The 19,175-nt window shown below is 41.0% G+C and overlaps 1 protein-coding gene across 2 annotated transcripts in view; it reads right to left on the reverse strand.

Moving 5' to 3' along the window:
- NAALADL2 (N-acetylated alpha-linked acidic dipeptidase like 2) overlaps positions 1–19,175 on the reverse strand; it is a 988,342-nt gene that overhangs the window by 413,265 nt on the left and 555,902 nt on the right. For both annotated transcript variants that reach the window (XM_078389637.1, XM_072996217.2), the window contains one exon: positions 380–650. In XM_078389637.1, the coding sequence (XP_078245763.1) occupies positions 380–650 (271 nt within the window). The remainder of the gene's footprint in view (positions 1–379; positions 651–19,175) is intronic.

The raw sequence follows: 19,175 nt of genomic DNA on the forward strand, positions 1-19,175 counted from the left end.
GATCGTCCAACACATCCCACATTCCTCACCCACAACCTCTTAAAAATAATCTTTTCTCAGGTATAATGATTCACAGCCTTGGGCCTCAACAAATATGGGAACATCATTCTAGATTTCAAAACTACATGGATTGTTCTCTCTGCATGTATCCGCAACAGGGCATATATGTTTCCCAGCCTCCACTTAAAAAGATAGGGAGCATAACTGAGATGGAGCATGCCCAAAATGGAGTCATACAGTCATACGTTTACTCACACCTCTTCAGCTTGTTTAAAACCTGACATATGCTTCATCATCCCACTGGCTTAAACCTATATAGAACCTGTTTCTTCCTCGTTAATTTTTCCAACAAAATGACAGAGACAAATAGTCACATTACCGTGAGAGTTCCTTTGGCAGAGTAAGCAGCATAAGAGTACAGAAGGTCTTGACTATGAAGCTTTTGTGTTTCTTTGTCACATCGCTGTCCAGTAGGATAAAAGCATTCACGACTGTTCTTCAGAGTCACTGTATTTGGAGAAGAGCCTGGCAGGTCAAGTAGGACTGTGTAATTTACAAGCTGGACATCTTCAAGGCCATAAGATGTCCACTCAACCAGAAGCTTCATTGCAATGTCTCTGTCTTCTTTTCCATGCAATTGTATCAACTCTCTGGCAAGAAACAACAAAACAAACAGGGCATTAAAATGATGTTCTCTCCCCATAGAGCAGAAGAAGAATGAATCCTTTGATGTCTGCTATCTAGAGAATTCCTTGTGTTTAACTCGGTGCATTACAAGTGGGTGAAAATACTGCAGTAGGAACTTGAAAAAGAATGATTGTTTTAAAAGGAAGATAATGCAACAAGGAGCAAAGGCTAAAATTAAAATACTCTGCTTTCTGTAAATGTTGGAAATTGTTATTTTCATATTAATTTGTTTTTATTCTGGGTTTTGTAAGCCACCCAGAGTAGACTATGTCTAAATGGGTGGCATATAAGCTCAATCAATCAATCAATCAATCAATCAATCAATCAATCAATCAATCAATCAATCAATCAATCAATCAATCAATCAATCAATCAATCAATCAATCAATCAATTCTTGTTCACTAGTTTTTGTACATTGTAGAGGTTCTGGGACAGAGTCCCTGTCGCAACTCTGGTATGCAAGAAGACAAGGTCCTGTGGGCTGAAGGAACCTAGATTCTTGGCATCAGTTGTGAAGGCATGTGCATACACACCATGTTATCGTGCAGGGCTTGGCTTGATACTCACTAAGCCCTAACTCCCTACCTCTTTCTCGCTGCTGCTCCCATTCTCTTTCCTTCGGTATGGAATCTGCTCATCACTTGAGAACTTAGCAGGACTTATGGACTCAGCATTAGCTAGTGGAGTCATAACATTTGGTCCGTTCCTCCCTGGTAAACCAACTGCCTGGCCGCAATGCTTTGGGCGTGTGCATAAACACACAAAGTTAGCGTCTGTGTGCACCTCTCAGCATCACAGGAGGATTGGGTTGTTTCCTAGGGAGGAAAGGATTGGAAGTTGTGATTTGGCTTAACACTGAGCAGCCGGATTTCAGCCATTGTTAGGGGACCCTTTTAGGTTGGAAGTGTGCAAAGCTGTTGTGAGTATTTTTGGCTAAAACATTTACATTTCATGGTTCTCTTTTGATTCAATGCCATTATATCATCTTGATGTTGTTCACCATTGTAGCCCATTGTTTTCCGGGTTTTTTTGTTTGTTTGTTTTTGTTGTTGTCACCAGTTACCTAAGCTTTGTCTTTCATCTCAGCTGTTGTTGTGCCCTCCTAGAAATTTGTTCCTGGGCATGTTGGGCCCTTCAAGTGTAGTTTGTAATGAACTGTGAGAATGCACAGGCTGCATGAGAAATCCAGAGATCACACAAGAAGCCAGATACAACTTTGAATGCGACCCAAAGTGCTTATCTAGTCAAAATAGTCCAAGGCCTAGAGCCCCATTTTAAACAGCTGAAAATGACATTCACCATCTGTGGTCTCTTTTAATTCCAAATAAAGCATATGTGCACGTTTCAAGTGCAGTAGGCTTACGTTAAAGACTTGTGAGCTCTTTTCAAGAGGAAAACTAGTCAAAGGTCAACCCTTTGGATTTAATCTTTTCCACTTTATCTCCAATAAGTCTTCAAACAGACTGCACAAAATAGACAAGTTAATCCAATCACTAGTACATTACAAGCCAGTGATTTCATCGTCTGTGCCCTTTAATGCAATGACAAAAACTTGGACAGTCCCAAAACGCACAAAGTTGTTTGATTAACACAATTGCTGCTACTTGAAGATCCACATTTCCCCTGGGTGTGGGAAGCATTTATAGAATAAATAATGAAAAGGAACTCATCCCATACAAATAAGATGGGAATAGTTCCCACAAACAAGCTTATCCTTTATTGAGGGAAGCAATTTTAAAATGAGGAATACAATTTTAAAATCACGCCTTTCACCAGAGAATGAAACATGGTTTCTCCTCTGTAATTAAATGAGCACGCTATTGAATCTTTACTGACAATATATTTGATTGAATTAAAGAAAAGAAAACACATTCCTTATTTACTTCATAATTTCTTTACAGAATATTAAAATCCAGAGGCATGTCATGCCCTCAGTTTTTATTAAAACAAATCAGCAGGTATTAAGTGTCTCTAATTAGTCTTGGGAATCATGTAATCTAGAAAACAAGTGCTTTGAAAGTTTCACTGGCAAAATTATGGATCTGATCCTAAAAGTATGTGAGTGAGTGTGTTTTTTAACCAGGAAACATAACCCCCATTAAGCCAAACTTCCTTAAAGAAAACATGTTCAGGATGTTCAGTCTTTGGAATCAGACTTACAGATTTAGAGTTTATTTTTCTTGAAGTTTAGAATTATTTGTTTTATTCTCTTCATTCCAATCTAGCGAAAGATAGTAGTCATAGTTCAAGATATGCCGTTCTTTTCAGTGATACATAGGTCTCTACCCAGTGGCTAGTCATCCCAGAGTAGACCATTGAATCAACCACAAAATTGTGATACAACATTTCTGTAAATCCAATTGATTCAATGGGCCTACTTAGATTCCCCTTCATGGATTGCTGCCTTGTCATGGTGAAGGGGCTTGAGTAATTCAGAGAAGCTATGGGCTATGCCGTGCAGGGACACCCAAGATGGACAGGTGATAGTGGAGAGTTCTGACTAAATGTGATCCACCTGGAGGAGGAAATGGCAAGCCACTCCAGTATCTTTGCCAAGAAAACACCATGAATAGAAACAAAAGGATAAAAGATATGATCTGGAAGATGACCCCTCAGGTCGGAAGGCGTCCAACATGCTACTGGGGAAGAGCAGAGGACAAGTACAAGTAGCTCCAGAGTTAATGAAGTGTTTGGGCCAAAGCCGAAAGAACACTCAGCTGCGGACGCACCTGGAAGTGAAAGGAAGGTCCGATGCTACAAAGAAAAATACTGCATAGGAACCTGGAATGTTAGATTCATGAACGTTGGTAAGCTGAATGTGGTCAAACAGGACATGGCAAGAATCAACACTGACATCCTGGGTGTCAGTGAACTAAAATGAGGGTGAAAGAGGAGAGTGCAAAATTGTCTGAAGCTCAACAGCAAAAAGAAAACAACAACAACCCCCCCCCCTAAGATCATGGCCACTGGTCCCATCAGCTCCTGGCAAATAGAAGAGGAAGATATGGAGAAAGTGACAGAGTTTACCTTCTTGGGCTCCATGATCACTGCAGATGGTGACAGCAGCCCCGAAATTAAAAGATGCCTGCTTCTTGGGAAGAAAGCGATGACAAACCTAGACAGCATCTTAAAAAGTAGAGACATCACCTTGCTGACAAAGGTCCACATAGTCAAAGTTATGGTTTTTCCAGTAGCAATGTATGGAAGTGAGAGCTGGACCATAAAGAAGGCTGACCGCCAAAGAACTGATTCTTTGAATTGTGGTGCTGGAGGAGACTCTCAAGAGTCCGCTGGACTGCAAGGAGAACAAACCTATCCATTTTGCAGGAAATCAACCTTGTGTGCTCACTGGAAGGACAGATCCTGAAGCTGAGGTTCCAATACTTTGGCCATCTCATGAAAAGAGAAGACTCCCTGGAAAAGACCCTGATGTTGGGAAAGTGTGAAGGCAAGAGCAGAAGGGGCTGACAGAGGACGAGATGTTGGACAGTGTCATCGAAACGATCAATATGAATTTGACCCAACTCCGGGAGGCAGTGGAAGACAGGAGGGCCTGGCATGCTCTGGTCCATGGGGTCATGAAGAGTCAGACATGACTAAAGGTCTAAACAACAAGAACTTAGATTGGAATTGCTAGCTGGATTCAAGGCAAAATCACTACTTTAGCTGAATTGGTACCAGGAATGCAATAAACTCTGCTGGTTTGCTGAATCCCCATAGACAAATTCACTTTCAACCAATGTTCTTTTCCTTGCTGCTTAATTACTCAGTTCTTGATTATTATTTTATTATTGAATGTCAGAGTCAATGCCCCTGAAATCCTCTTGCTATGAGGTGACAGGACAGTCTCTATCCATGGTGCTGGAACAACAGTTGATCATTGGCTACTAACTCCCAGCATCTGAGGCTGGTTTAATTGCCTTGCTCTGACTCATGGTAGGACGAGTCTTGACAACAAGAACAAGCAAACACTAGTTGGAAGGAAGATGGACATTTGTGGAACACTCTCATCTAAATGATGAAAAAAAATAGACAGCTTTGAGCTTTGATATAGCCAGAATGCAGAAACATATTGAAATGGCACCCTTCTTTAGGAAAGTGAAAAAATATATCTAAATTCCTCTATGAGACACCTTGGCATGGAATTTGGCAGCCATTCAAATTCTTTGCCTCCAGTCAAGAATGAGATAAAGCGTGTTTTTTTTTTCCCTTGCTAAGGTCTCTACAAGTATACAGAATTAGGACAGAAGAACAGGTTGATTTTTAAGGTGCAAAAAACTCTTTTAAGGCTTAAAATGGGCAAGTAGCCATGAAACAAACAGTAATCTCTGCCTGCTTTGCTTTTTTGCTCTGTTGTTTTCTTTTGCATGACATTGTCTGCTATATTGTCTGTTTCCTGTTACATAACTTTGAACTGGCGTAACAAGGATTGGGCAGTAGAAACATTTAATTTAAACTCATGGGAAGTTTTCTGTTCTCCCTCTTTCAGGTTCTGAGGCTCCCCAGGGCTTCCTAATGGTAAAAAATCATCAGCCAATCACCACCACTGGGATCAGGGCTGTCACTGATGACCCAGCTGTTTTTTTTCCTTTTTGCTGTTAAAGGCTTTTCCCTTCCCCATTCTGGGGCTCCCAAAGTCTTCCCCCGGACAACAGTGAGCTCTCGGGAGCCTTGGAATCAAAGAGGAGGATAAGAATCTTTCTTTGAGTTTAAATTGAATGTTTCTGGCTTCCAATCTGAACTATCCCCCCCTCAAAAAAAATTATACCAACAGGATTTTGCTCATGAGTAGAGAGGGGGTATTTGTATACAAATACAAATACCCACACACAGTTGGACATAATTAGGGTCACCAATCCACCGCTGCCGCAACCTCTGCAATCCTTCCAATGGTTTCAGAGATCGCGATCGACTTGCCACTCCTGGCAGAAGGTGGGATGACAAGCCTCTCTGCCAGGTCAAAGAGTGGCTCGCCTATCATGATCTTCGGAGCCATTGGAAGGATTGCGGAGGTCGTGGCAGTGGCAGATGGGTGAGTAGACTGTCCGGCCCTATGGAGCTGGACCCTCATTATGTCCGCCTGTGCATCTCTACTCATGATCTATTTTCATATTAGAAGCTGCCTTGGGTCCTCTTGGGGAGAAATGCAGGACATAAGCAGCAAAAATGAATGAATGAATGAATGAATGAATGAATGAATGAATGAATGAATGAATGAATGAATGAATGAATGAATGAATGATTGTCTCCCTTGCAAATCTGAAGAATAATTTGAGATTACAAATTAATCTCCATCAGTTCTTGCAGAAAAAAACAGAATAGTGTAATAGCGTGAAGGATGGAAAAATGATAATTTTCATTCCTATCTCCTTATTCTTATTATTACTGCATTTTTTGTTAAAAAAAAGAGCTATCCTATGCCCTCTGCAGAACAACCCAATGGTCAGTCTAAGTTCTAGGTGACACTGGATCTTTTAATCAAGGATGTATTCTGTAGCACATCCATCTGGGATGATGCTATGATAACATTAGTTTACAAAACAAATAATGGTTTATATACAACTATTGTTCCCAACTAGAGTAGATCAAAATGTACCCTATTGGCCAAAATCCTACTGAGTTTTTAAACAAGACGAATCCCAGAAGCTGCCACAGCTCACTAGGTACCAGGTCACACACCTATTGAATATTTAAATTGAATTGAATAACTACATATTCAGTGCCTGGCACATGCTTGGAAGCTTGTTATTTAGCTGCAAGTAGCTGAGATCACTTCTATTATTTTTCTTGTACACATCTAAAATCCCTAAAGGATTTTGACCTTCGAATTAACTGTTGAATGGTAATCCATAGTTCTGGAAGTCTCACTGATTCAGCAAGTTTATATTCTAGTTGGGACTTGCAGTTGGATTAATCCAATGTTATGTTTTTTTGCATACACTACGTGTAAGTAACACGGTGACTTACAAGTGTTTTGAATACAAGTCCCATATGCCCATAAATTTATTATGGGAGTTATAATTGAAAGCTAAGATGTGGTACCCTGCCACAACCTGTATTCAGAGTAGCAGTTCTGATAGACTGGTTTACACTCATGTCACTACCAGGTGATTTTTCAATTCTTGATGGCTCTTAAATGAATGTGTGAATTAAATCCATTTGAAAACATTATGACTGATGTGAGGGGATGTAAGCTGATAATTTCTCCCAAGGTATTTCAGCTGTGGTAACCCATTTCACACATGCAATAAAAACATATGTGTCAACTCACTACACTTTAACCATGCCTGATACTTGTATATGACCACTATAGGTTTCCAGGTCCCATCACTGCTATTAAAGGACATTTATTCACATGGATTTCTGTTTGACTAAAGCAGGACAAGATGTTGCTGAAAACATTTTTGTTCAGCCATAAAGCTATTGTTTTTCTAGAAAAGTGCCTTATGGGCAGAGATTTCATCAAAAACTGTCAACTCAGAGTGAAATATACTCATGTGATTGTTTGCCTGCTTTTTCAACTACTAGTTATCTTTGTGTTTAAAATTATTATTTCCCCCCCCCCCTTTCACTCCATCCATGTTTGAATTGACGTCTTCAGTTTAGCTTGTCCTCAAGTCTAATTGTTGAAGAAATAACAGTGGGGAGTTTTCATGCATACATATTGCAAATGAGCTGATACTTATTTAGCAGGAAAGTGACAGCATGTTGGAATGGGAAAAGAGACCGTAAATATACTGTGTATTCATTCCCATCTTGTCAAGCTCCTCTGGTGCCAGAAGCTGCAGCTCTTTTTGCAATATCAGCCTCATACATTTTTTTTTCCCAGGGAAAGATACACAAGACGGATGATAAGCAATATCTTAACTCTCTTCCAACACAAAAAAGTACACAGCCTGATCCATCAAGAAGCCAGTAACTGACATTTACACAAAGCACCTCAATTAATCCACAGCCTCACCATTTAGAAAGATAAATCTCTATCAGGAAGCCATCCTGTGCAAATATGTTACTCCCTTCTCCCCACCAAACACACACTGCCCTCCTTTATGAAAACAGCATAATCATCAGGTCTACTGTAAAGGCATGGATCCACAGAAACTCTGAATCCAAATGTGATTTCTTTCATTTTTTTCCTACTGTTTCATCAATAATAGAAATAATGTTCTGTGCTAAAAAAAAGGATGGTGGCCCTATGTACACACCACCATTAGAGATGCGTACAAACTCAAAGGCATCACTGCAGGAATCCCTGCCCTGCCTCCTCATAGGAGTGGGCAGCTGCTGGAGGAGGCGGAGGAGGGAAGCACAAACTCTTGCTGGGACTGGTCAGACACCCAAAGAGGAGGAAGACAGCAGCACACTAGCGAGTGGAGGATCCAGCTGGTGGGGGGGGGGTAGGGGAAGGAGCCATCTGTGGTTCTAGTCCGAGGAACCTCCAGTTCATGCCCATCTCTAACCACCATCCGTTCAGCAATCCAGTACAGGTTGTTCTGCACTTGAACCATCAAAAAAGACTGGAAATATGTCACAGTAAGAACTGAATGCCCACAGATGTTCTGCCTATGGAGAATGGGGTAGGGCTAACCAATTTGCTCCACTGGGCTCTGAAAAAATTAAGCCCAAAAGACATGCCCTGCTGCATCAGACCAAGATTACTCTTTGACTCCTCCAAATGTGATAAACTCATACTGACATTTGGACCATTAGGATACCCTCTACTTAGAAGCCCAGCGATTGTTTGCCAACATTTGGGTTTCACCATACTATGATGCCTCTGTTACCACTGAAAGATGTGGGCATGCTTTGTTGGAATAGATAATGCTCATGGATGGTTTTATGCCAGACCCGTGTACGTCAAATAACCTGCATGAAGGTCTACCATCCACTGGTCTGGTTTCAAATGAGAGGCAATCCATGATTGCCTCTAATACCACATTGGTACAGTGTCAGATGTTTGCCTTAGTTGTTAGACTTTCTCTTCTCCTTTTATTTAAAACATTTTATTTAAAGCCTCCTTAACCCTTGATCTTTCTTTCTTTTTCTCCCCCCGCCCTCAATAATGATTCAAAGAGCAAAGCTAACTGACGATCTCAAGGCTTGCTTAATTATCTAGTGCAGTAGAAGTTGACAAGTCCTGTCAGATGGTATTCCTCCCCCGCGGTTCACCAAAGACAGTCCTTTTAAAAAAAAACTTGACATTTTCCTGCCTTCGGAACAGCTACTGAAAGATCATCCTAGAGTAGATAACAAGAAAAATTCTGCCTCTCTCACCCCATCCACATTTGTTGCTTCTGTTGTTTCACCGGCTATATCATCATTTGACTTTGGTTATCAAAAGCAGCAAAAAGAGAAGCAAAGTAGAGTGAAGACAGCATAGCAGGTGTAGGTGTATGTGGGGAGAGGTACTCTTAGTCATTTTTTGGTATAGGACATATGTAGAATAAATGGCTTTGTTGGTTCCTTCCCTACCTTGCTTAACAAAACAAAAAAGTTTGGTCAGTTAATCATTTTGGGATTGTAGCACCTTTGTCTAGGTCAGGACAGCGTCACTAATGGGGCAAAGAGAGAGTTGGCATGGATTTTACTTTCCCTCTGTTACTTACGTGGCAGATTTACAAAGTGCCCGTGTATGCCCACAACCAGCCCAGAAGTGAAGTGAGGGAAGGTCTTCGGTGGGAGCACAATCTCTGGTCTGCAATGCTTTGGCAGTGGGAAGACTTAGGTAGAGATTAGGGGCAGGGTTCAGAGAGTGCAGAGAGAGAGAAAGAGAGAAAGAAAGACACACACAGAGAGAGAGAGAGAGAGAGAGAGAGAGACAGAGAGAGAGAGAGAGATGGGCTGCATTTTGTCCACCCCTACTCTGAAAGCAATGGCAACTGACTTGTGTGAACTGTGGACATTTATTCTGATGATGGTGGCTGTAGAACACATTTGATCACATTTGGTGGTGATTAATTTTTATGAAGTATTTGTCAGGTGGCATAAAAAAGAGCCTCCCCAAAGAATGAAAAAGCATTATGAATACACTTGAGAGTCCCCTCGGCAGCAGCGTACACCTGGCAAATTCTTCACTTTTAGAAGGGTTGCACTGGAACAACACCAAACCCACCCACATCTAGGGCACAAACCCTCTGGACGACAACTGAAGTCAAGGAAAAGTTTCTACACGCATCTCAAACTCTGATTGGTTCTAGTCAAAAAGAGTCTGATGTCTCGACATTTTAATTGGTTTTTGATTTTGCCTATATTTAATGTGCAGCCATAGTTTGGAAATGTGCAACATTCTGGTTTTACCCTAGGGTGCCGATATTTAGAGGGCTCCGAAATTTATAATAATAATATTAACCTTAGAACTACAGTGCTGGAAGGGACCCTAAGGGTCATCAAGTCCAGCCCCTGTTAAGGAGACACAGTGGGGAATCTGACTCCCAACCTCTGGCTCCACAGTAAGGTACTTAAAACCCCTGAGCTATCTTCTGAGGAGAGTTGATCAAAGGGTGTCAAGTAAATGAACAGAAACGCCCCAGGCATTCCTGACACTTGAAGCAGGAAGTAAAGTGGCATGTCCCCAGCATTATATTCACATAATGGTTGGTTGTTTTCATTTGAAACTATCAGGTTGGTATTATTTATACACGAGCTGGGCAAAATGTGGCCCATAAGATGCGTATGGCTTCCAAGCTCCATTTTTCCAACTTCTCTGGGCTCCCTAATGCTCACTAGGTCATGTTTAAAACAAAATAAATACACAATTTGGCAGTGAACTCCAGCAGTAAGCCATTAAACTGCCACCTTGCTTTTCACAAGCCTTCCCTCCCCCCTCCCCCGCTAGTGTTTATTGAAAAAGGAAGCTTTTAACCACCTAATTACACACACGTACACAAAAACACACACACCATCTCTGATCTTATATGTGCTTGGATCCAGCTGGATGTTTGGGTTTCTGCGTCTCACTTGAAAGGGAGCATGGAAATAGTTAGAATTTGTGTGGAGGGGAAACACATTTGCTACAAGACACATTTGCCATGGAACAGTTACTCTACTGATCCAGACAACACTTAGAATTGCTATTTTATTTTATTTTTTCCTTTAAGACCACAGGCAACTTACTGAAGCCTCAGTGAAATTTGTCAAGTGTCTTAATCAAGGTAGTTTTTTTTTCCCTTTCTTGCTAAGGACATTTTATTAGCATTGATCAAGGAGAATGTTCTGAGTAGATTTGAATAGCAGTACAAGTTTTAAGCAGATTTTTTGTTCCCCTGTTAGAAGTGATATGGAAAGGAAATGAGCATAAAAGGCCTGAATCACGAGTCCACCTGGAGATTTGCATTGCCCCTTTCAGTTATTTCTAAAGATCCCTCATCTCCTTGAATCAGGAAACAATGAATCATCTGCAAGGCAGTAGACGATTCACCTTGCCAAGCTGAAGACAGGCAGTTTTTCAGGTTTCAGGCCATTTCCAAAGTTTCCTCGACATCTTTGTTTTTCAAAATAGGCTGTGCTCCTGAGCCTCAGGGTGCAGTGGTTAAATTGCAGTGCTGCAGCCAAAACTTGGGCGCAATCCGACGTAGCTGGCTCAAGGTTGACTCCGTCTTCCATCCCTCCAACATCAATAAACTGAGTGAGTGCCGAGCTCACTGAGGGGCAATGTGTAGCCTGCATAATTAATTGCAAAACCACCAAGAGAGTGGTTTAAGTGCTATGGGGCAGTGCTCCCCAACCTTGGGCCTCCAGATGTTCTTGGACTACAACTCCCAGAAGCCTTCACCTTCACCTCTGCTGGCCAGGATTTCTGGGAGTTGAAGTCCAAGAACAACTGGAAGCCCAAGGTTGGGGAGCACTGCTATGGGGTGCTAAATAAGCAGCACATTTATAAACTGTTTATTTGATAAGGTGTCAATACATGGAGCCATATGCTTGCTGTTGAAACATGCTTCTCTTCCTCCCTCTTTATAAGCAGCACATTTTGCTTTTTTCACTTTTTGTTTTATTGGCATAGAGTTTAGAGTTTGTCAAGGAAGGGAACTGCTTGATATGCACAAAATACTACAAGAAGCTGAGTGACTAACATATGTAGTGCTCTAAGAAGCTTTGGTCCTTATTGAGGCCCTTAGAGATGCACTGGAACTTGTTTACGTAGCCAATTTCTGCTATTTTCCTTTCAAGTCTCTCTTTGTAAATTCCACACCCCCTTTTTATGATAGCCACTTTGAATTATGTTCCAAGCTTCAGAAAATATGGAAAAGGAGAAGCACATATTCCTGACATTCTCCTTATGGGTAGGTGGATCCAGCGATTTTACATCTGTTGTAGACTCTAATAGGACTCTCCAAAATCAGAGTTATATGAGTGTCCTTCTTTGATTCCTGTTTTCTGATAAACAGTTAGTATATTTTTAGTCAGAAGCAGACATTTAAGACCACATTTGAAAGGTGCTGCCAGAATTCCAGCTGTGATCTCAAAATTAGAATGTTAAGGCAAAGTTTGATTAGATAGCACCACAGTATGAGAAAAGCACAGATAAGCAACATCAATATGCAGATGTTCAGAATGCCGAATTAAGATTTTCAAGATGCCCCCGCAGTATTAAGGGTGTTTTAATGTGTAATCACCTGAATTGCCTTATCGGAAGAAGAAATGGGCCACACTAGAGTACGAATGTTTAATCTTAAAAGGCCAGATGGTAGTGGTGGTTGCCAGGCATTAAAGAGAAAACTGAGACTGGGAAACGGCTGTATCAATTAAGCTTTCGGAAAAACTAAACTAAACATCACTTGGCAGAATTAAAGTTAAGTTTACTTCCATAGCTGATGTTGTTTGAACAAACAAAAAAACACACACACACACACACAAAACAGGGCTTTAAGTGAAAGCTTGAAAACAAACAGAGATAGGAAGGAGAACCAGATCTAGAGCATATCTATAAAAATGGTATTCAGAACAACCCCAGAGAGTACAAATTTATAAGGGAGTCATATTTTCACATTGTGGCAAGCAGAAAACTGGCCTGGGCCTCTTTCATTGCTTCAGCACATCCCCTGAGGCAAAGAAGTCATCTACCAGCTATCTGGTGAGCAGATGGGTTCCAGGAAACAGTATGCTATTAGTTATTAGCATTAATGGCCATACTATTATGCATTGCAAACTGTGAATGGCAAGGGTACCAAACTATTATGCTTTAGCTCCACATGTTCAGAAGCATTTCGTGTCCTACCAAGGTTAGAGGATTGAGACCAAAGCTGAAAAACAAATAAACAGCCATTCTGGAGAGTTATCAGCAGAAAGAAAAGGTATGGGGAGAGCAAAAATAAAGGCCTGGGATTCACAAGCTGAAAGATTTGTCTTTCCTAAAAGATTGTTTAATCTTGTAATTATGTAAACTGCCCCAAGTAGAGTTTCACTAAGTCGGGCAGTCTGGAAGCTCAAGAAATAAAATAGTGATCAGTTCTTGTAAAAGGCATTTATTCCGCACTGACCCTCTCCCGTTTGTTTCCAGAAGCTGAGCTGTGCATCCTAATCATTTCCCAATTCATTTACTCAGCACCAATCAGTCCAGTAAGACCTAAGCCCTGTTGATGCATTCAGAAAACGGTTAACCTGAACATGTGAAGAAGGAGAGAGAGATAAACCCTCCCTATTGCCGTTCTCTGTGTTTGGACAATGACAAGCTGAAGAGGGCATTCTCCTCTTGGTATAGAACTTCTCTACAGAATATGAAGCCCTAGTATTTTAGGGCCCATAATGGTGTCAAAAGCCTCCACTTAGAGCTCTTTAGAACAGTCTGATGAAGTGGATTGTAACACATGAAAGCTTACAGTAAATAGACTTGTTAGCTGTAAAAGGTGTCACAATACTTTCACTTTAGCCTTGGTTTGATTCAGTTTCCTCTTCAGAATGGCATTTTTGACATGGGGAGAACAACCCTCTACACAAACACATTCCAATCCATTTTCTTTTATATGCTTGGGTAAAGTTTCACTGTTTCCTCTTTAGGTGCATAAAACCATAACTACAAGTTAACTGCTTTTGAATTCATTCAGTGCCATAGGCAAATTCATCAGGAATGGGACTGCCAAGCAATCAGCACATGGGGGGGGGGAAGAAAGTTTGTCCTAGAAAAGCTCTTGTAGGATCTAAGCCAATAATGGGGCTTGGAAGGATGAGGCACGGACATGACTTGAGAAAATGGGATGTAGTCCAAAGGTAGTTCCAAGGTGGACCAAAAGGACACCAGTGAACAAGCAAGGTTGGGATCATAGATAACAGCCTATAATCCTTTGTGTATATGTTCCCAAGAATCAGTCAAAGATGTTTTACTTCTGATTAAACATAGGCAAAATCAACTGGCAGGAGTGGTAACAAGTTAAGGGGGTGGATCTAGAGATTATATGGTAAGAAGCATTGCAGAGATGAGAAAACAACTCCATGGATACAAGACAGTTTTTCTTGATTCTTTTTGGCATAGGCTGCTGAAAAAAAGCTACGGAAGTCAAAGGAGTCTTCAAGCGTGACTACACTATACAAATATAGCATTTTGGACCCCACGTTACATGTTACAACTCCATCCCAGTGAATTCTGGAATTTATAGATTAGCACCAAATTTAGAAGTCTGTAGTTCACAGGTATGCACCTGAGTGCTGGAGAGCAGAATGCCAAGCATCCCACCAAACGACAAATCCCAGGATTCCTTAAGAAGGATTCGTGTCATTTAAAAATGGGATCACCCTGCTATAACTGTGCAATGTAGATACACTCTGAGAGATGGATTTCATTCCAGGAGTAGCTACAATTGTTAAAGACAGCCTTCTCAACTCAACACACAACCTCCAAGGTTAGGTTCAGCATCAAGGAGTCTGCCTAACAATTATGTATTAATTAAGTTTCAAGTGTAACTCTTATTAACATTATCAGTATCGATGGAAATTATATTAGAACAGAACCTGCTGTCGGAGGAAGCAATATTCCCTATGAAAGTTCACTCCAGATGTTAACACAAGACTAAACATGCAGCAATGCATTTATATCAGTTTGATGATCATGGAAGTACGCACTGCATGGGCAAAATGAAATCTTAAATTGTGTAGGAGTCAATGACAGTCCAAAATACAGTTATAGCTCATACTTTCAGATAATGTCCATCAAAAACAATATTTGCCAACTGGTACATTCTCACAGCTACCACCTTTCTAACATATGAATAGCGGAAAGTGGTTGATAGCATACTTAATAATGCCTGAAATTAGCAGCCTCCTAATGCATGATTATGGTTTTGCAATGGTTTGCAGAAACAGCTACCCGTAGTATTTCATGGCTCTATTTCAAGCAATTTTTTTGAAAACTATGCACATGTGTTTAGAATTTAAAAATAACCTTAACAAATAAAACACTGCTTATTTTAAAAGACATTTTTGTACAATCACTTGCGTGGCACGCTCAAGACTGGGCTCCAGGGACCGTGAACCTCAAGGTTAGGACTTAGCCCTATAAGCTACCAAAGATTTATCTCCTTTATGTCCTGAATCTGAAACTAAAAGGCTATGTGACAAATATTGTAGGAATCTCCGCTCCCAAGACTGCAAATATTCTTTCCCGTTTGTTTCTTTTCATATGTTTACCACCTTAGGGAGAAGTAAAATCACATGTTTTCTGCCTCAGACACTGAGTCTTGAACTGTTTCTGCTTGTCCACACGGGGCTCCTCTCGAGACCTCAGTGGCCCCTGCCCTCAAGATCAGAACGCGATGAGATGACTACTTTTGTTCCTCACCACGCTGTCTTTAATTTGAACATCAGTGAAAAACTAGAGTCTTTTTCCATTTGAGAAGGAAAGCACTTGCATGCAGCAAGCACAGAAGAACTGGGTGATTGATCAAAAAGACACCAATGTCCAGCGCTTCCAACCCTTAGAGATCCATGCAGCAAAGCAACAGGCATTGATTGTTATGTTGCACAGTTTGTTACATATGGCTGGTGTCTAAACTAGGTGCATTGTCCAAACTTTGGCTTTTTGGTTTCACCAAGCAGTTTATGTCACCATCAGCTCTGAAGCAAGTTTCAACTGCAACTAGGTTTCTGCACATGGTATACAAAGGGAGAGCACCTTGTCCTTTCTCTCAGGAAGTGACATGTTCTGGGCAGGCCCTTATATAACCTATAATGAAGTGGGCAAACTCTGTGGGCTTGGAGGTTAAATCAGCTGCCCTCCCCCAGACATCACTACAGGTTCTACAGGCCTAGAAATGTCTGAAAACTACCATTTTTGATAGAAAAACAAAAGGTCAGGACTTGCCCAAATGGGGAGCTTTCGGGAGCGCTGTGTTGATGACACCCCAAAGCCCCTAAGCTAAAAACAACTACTCCTAGAGGCATTGGAGAGCAGAAATAGGCCTTTCTCATCTTATTTTGTTTTTTGGGGCGTTGGGTGCCCTAGGGTAGTCTTGCAGGCTACAAATATTTCCCTAGGAGATGCATGCAGCCCACAGACTGTATGGACACGACATGAAGGAGATTCAATTGACAACACAGTCACTGTTAGAACTATCCCCCTCCAACACACATTGAATGTGTTCTAAGGAATGCCCTGCGTTCAGGTAGGGTGACACTGGGGTGTTGCAATCCCACACACTGAAGGAGGATACCTCCCAGAACATGTCCCCACTACCATGCCGTGCATGCATAAGGATTCTGGGACATATGAGTTCATGGTTTTAAAGATTTCTGAGAAGGTTCTTAAAAGGTAAGAAACCCTTCTCCCATTAATATTCTTGGAATAAGAAGTTGTGTACTGTATCTTGACACCATATGCAGGTTCCCATGGGCTGCTCTGTTTATATATCTGGTTGGTTTTTCCTGTGTTTCACTACTACATAGTCTCCCTTTTGACAATGAGGAGTGTTGTCATAGGGATCCCAGAATATGCACAAAAGGCACAAAAATGCCAAGTATTCACCAGAGTCATAAAATCCATGTTTTCTGAAAAACTGACCTTTCTATGGGACAGCCTTCTAAATACCAGTCTCTATGGTGTTTTCACTATTCTTTGTGTCTCTAAGGATGAATGCCAGTCATCCTTCTCAAGCTCTCAGTCTCACAGAGTTGTCTGAAATTTATCCTTTATTCTGTCTCTCTTTTTCTCCCTCCCTCCCTCCTCCATGCATGTTTTTGTCTCGATCGCTTCAAAACCAAAGCATAACAGTTCCTTCCTAATTTTTCAGTCCTCCTTCTATCCCTGGCCTGGTTTAAATCCAATCCATCCCAGCTAGAGAAACACATCATTTGGACAGGGGGAAAATCCATGTGTAACTGAATGAACACTATCCGTTTTTATCAGAGACTGAAATGTAACCCTTTAAAAAAAACTACAGCACCCAAAATGTATCCATGCAGGCTGGGTGATTCTTTAGAGTTTTAGTTGAAAAATGAAATACAATTTCTGGTGTCTGCGTTTTATAAGCTGTTGTGTAAGTTGCATTGGTGCTTTTTAAGAGGGCCTTGGAAATCCCAGGTGTCTACACTCATGGTATATCAGACCATAAAGATTTGTATTTGTGCCATCTTGCAAACATATTTTACTACTAGTCTTGCAACTCATTTGTCTCCCCTTAAAAATCCTCAGGAATAGCAGAACTCTCAATGAAATAGAAGTTATTCTGCATAACTTTTGGGTTCTTACTTACATTCCCAAATAACCTTTTGCTGTCTGCAGGAGTAATGTATGTTAACTACTGGATGACCCATTCTATTAGAGGAAGGAAGGAAGGAAGGAAGGAAGGAAGGAAGGAAGGAAGGAAGGAAGGAAGGAAGGAAGGAAGGAAGGAAGGAACAAACAAACAAACAAACAAACAAACAAACAAACAAACAAACAAACAAACAAACAAACTGAAATGCTGCAAACTAAGTTGATTCTCCACTGGATCTGCAGTATAGATAGTAAAGAAGTGAATTACTTTATTTAATTGAGAGAGCTTGCTTTTTCCATGGTGGAGGAGAAAGAATTGAAGTTGGCTACCTTGAATAATCTGTGACTGGGACTTAAGTGGACAAATGGTTAATCCATATTTTGTTGTTCTCACATCTGAGTGGCCAGCTGCAGGAAATGTGGACGTTCTCCAAGCAGCTTCTTATGACAGCATAGCAAACAAGTTGTTTGGAAGACAACCTGGTTTCCTGCCCTTGGACTTGTCTAGCTGTAGTTCAGCTTGTCTTCTGCTAGATGAAGCATGAACCCCAGAAGACCTGGCTGCCATGATGTTCTTCCTCGAACAGAGAATCATTCAGCACTCGTCATTCAACAAAGCCAGGAGAGAAAAAGAAGCAGTCATGGTTTTCAGCTGTTGTCAAACCCTGGATTGCTATTTTAAAATTATTTAATGTGGGTGGGAGAAAAGGAAGCTACCTTACTAGGCCCAGACATTTCTCTATTTCATCAGGATCCTTTTCCTTTTACTTTTTTTTCTTGTCTCCCAAAAATTGCTTTTAAACATGTTTTGCCAGGCTGTTAATGATATAGGAATCCTGAAAGGGGGGGGGGCAGGGGCTAGAAGACAAATGGAAGAGATTTGTTACAAACTGGTAAACGACAGAAAATCAAATCACGGTTGTTGTTCCTTATATAAAGAGACATGTTTGACTTTCCATCCTTGATGTCAAATTCACTGACGAGTACAGTATTTCTCCACCTAGGAGCTTCAAGGATCTGACATCAGTTAACCTCTGAAAGGACTTGAGGGGCTGATCACTGTTACAGAGCAGGGCCTGATGAACCAGGGAGCTGTTGTTGAGATTTGCAGACCTGTGGCATGATCTCCAATTCTGTCGACTGAAATCCAGTTGCATATTTGTGGAAACAATATAACTTCTGGAGCCAAAGTGCTATAAATAAAGAAACCTCAGTAGACATTGTCTGTTTCAGACATTGTCACGCAACTCAGAATGCAACAGATAACGCCTATAGAGAGTTATTTAATTATGGCAATTCACATCCATTTGTGTAAAGCTAGAACAGGATTTCAGCCATTATATGTGATGATGGATGAACTGACCCCACCTAATTCATATTTTGCTCACTGAGTTAAAACATCCAAAATTATAAATACAGATAGATCTTCTAATTTTTGGCACACGCATGTCACAAAAGGTCATCTCGGGAATCTGGCATGCATAATATGGTCAGACTTTTTTCCCCACCCTCAGTGTAATGGCCTGATATTTCATAACGTATCCTCTTCTGGCTGGCTGTACCACCATTTGCATGGCTTATAGTGCAAACTACCAGGTTAACATGGGCCCAGGACCATAGATTCAAGAAAAAGTGCAGAATCAGCCTAAGGAAGTGTTATATTTTGGCAAGCTCCGAGATTCGGCAAAAATGAGGGGGGAAGGGAGGAAATCCTTCAGCAAAAGCCCTGAGCATGGAAGTTAAAGTTCTGAGCCAGGCATAGAGGGAGAACCTAGCAAAACAGTAATTGCAGAGTCAGCTCCACAT

The sequence above is a fragment of the Pogona vitticeps genome, chromosome 3, assembly GCF_051106095.1.
Source record: "Pogona vitticeps strain Pit_001003342236 chromosome 3, PviZW2.1, whole genome shotgun sequence".
Lineage (NCBI taxonomy): Eukaryota > Metazoa > Chordata > Lepidosauria > Squamata > Agamidae > Pogona > Pogona vitticeps.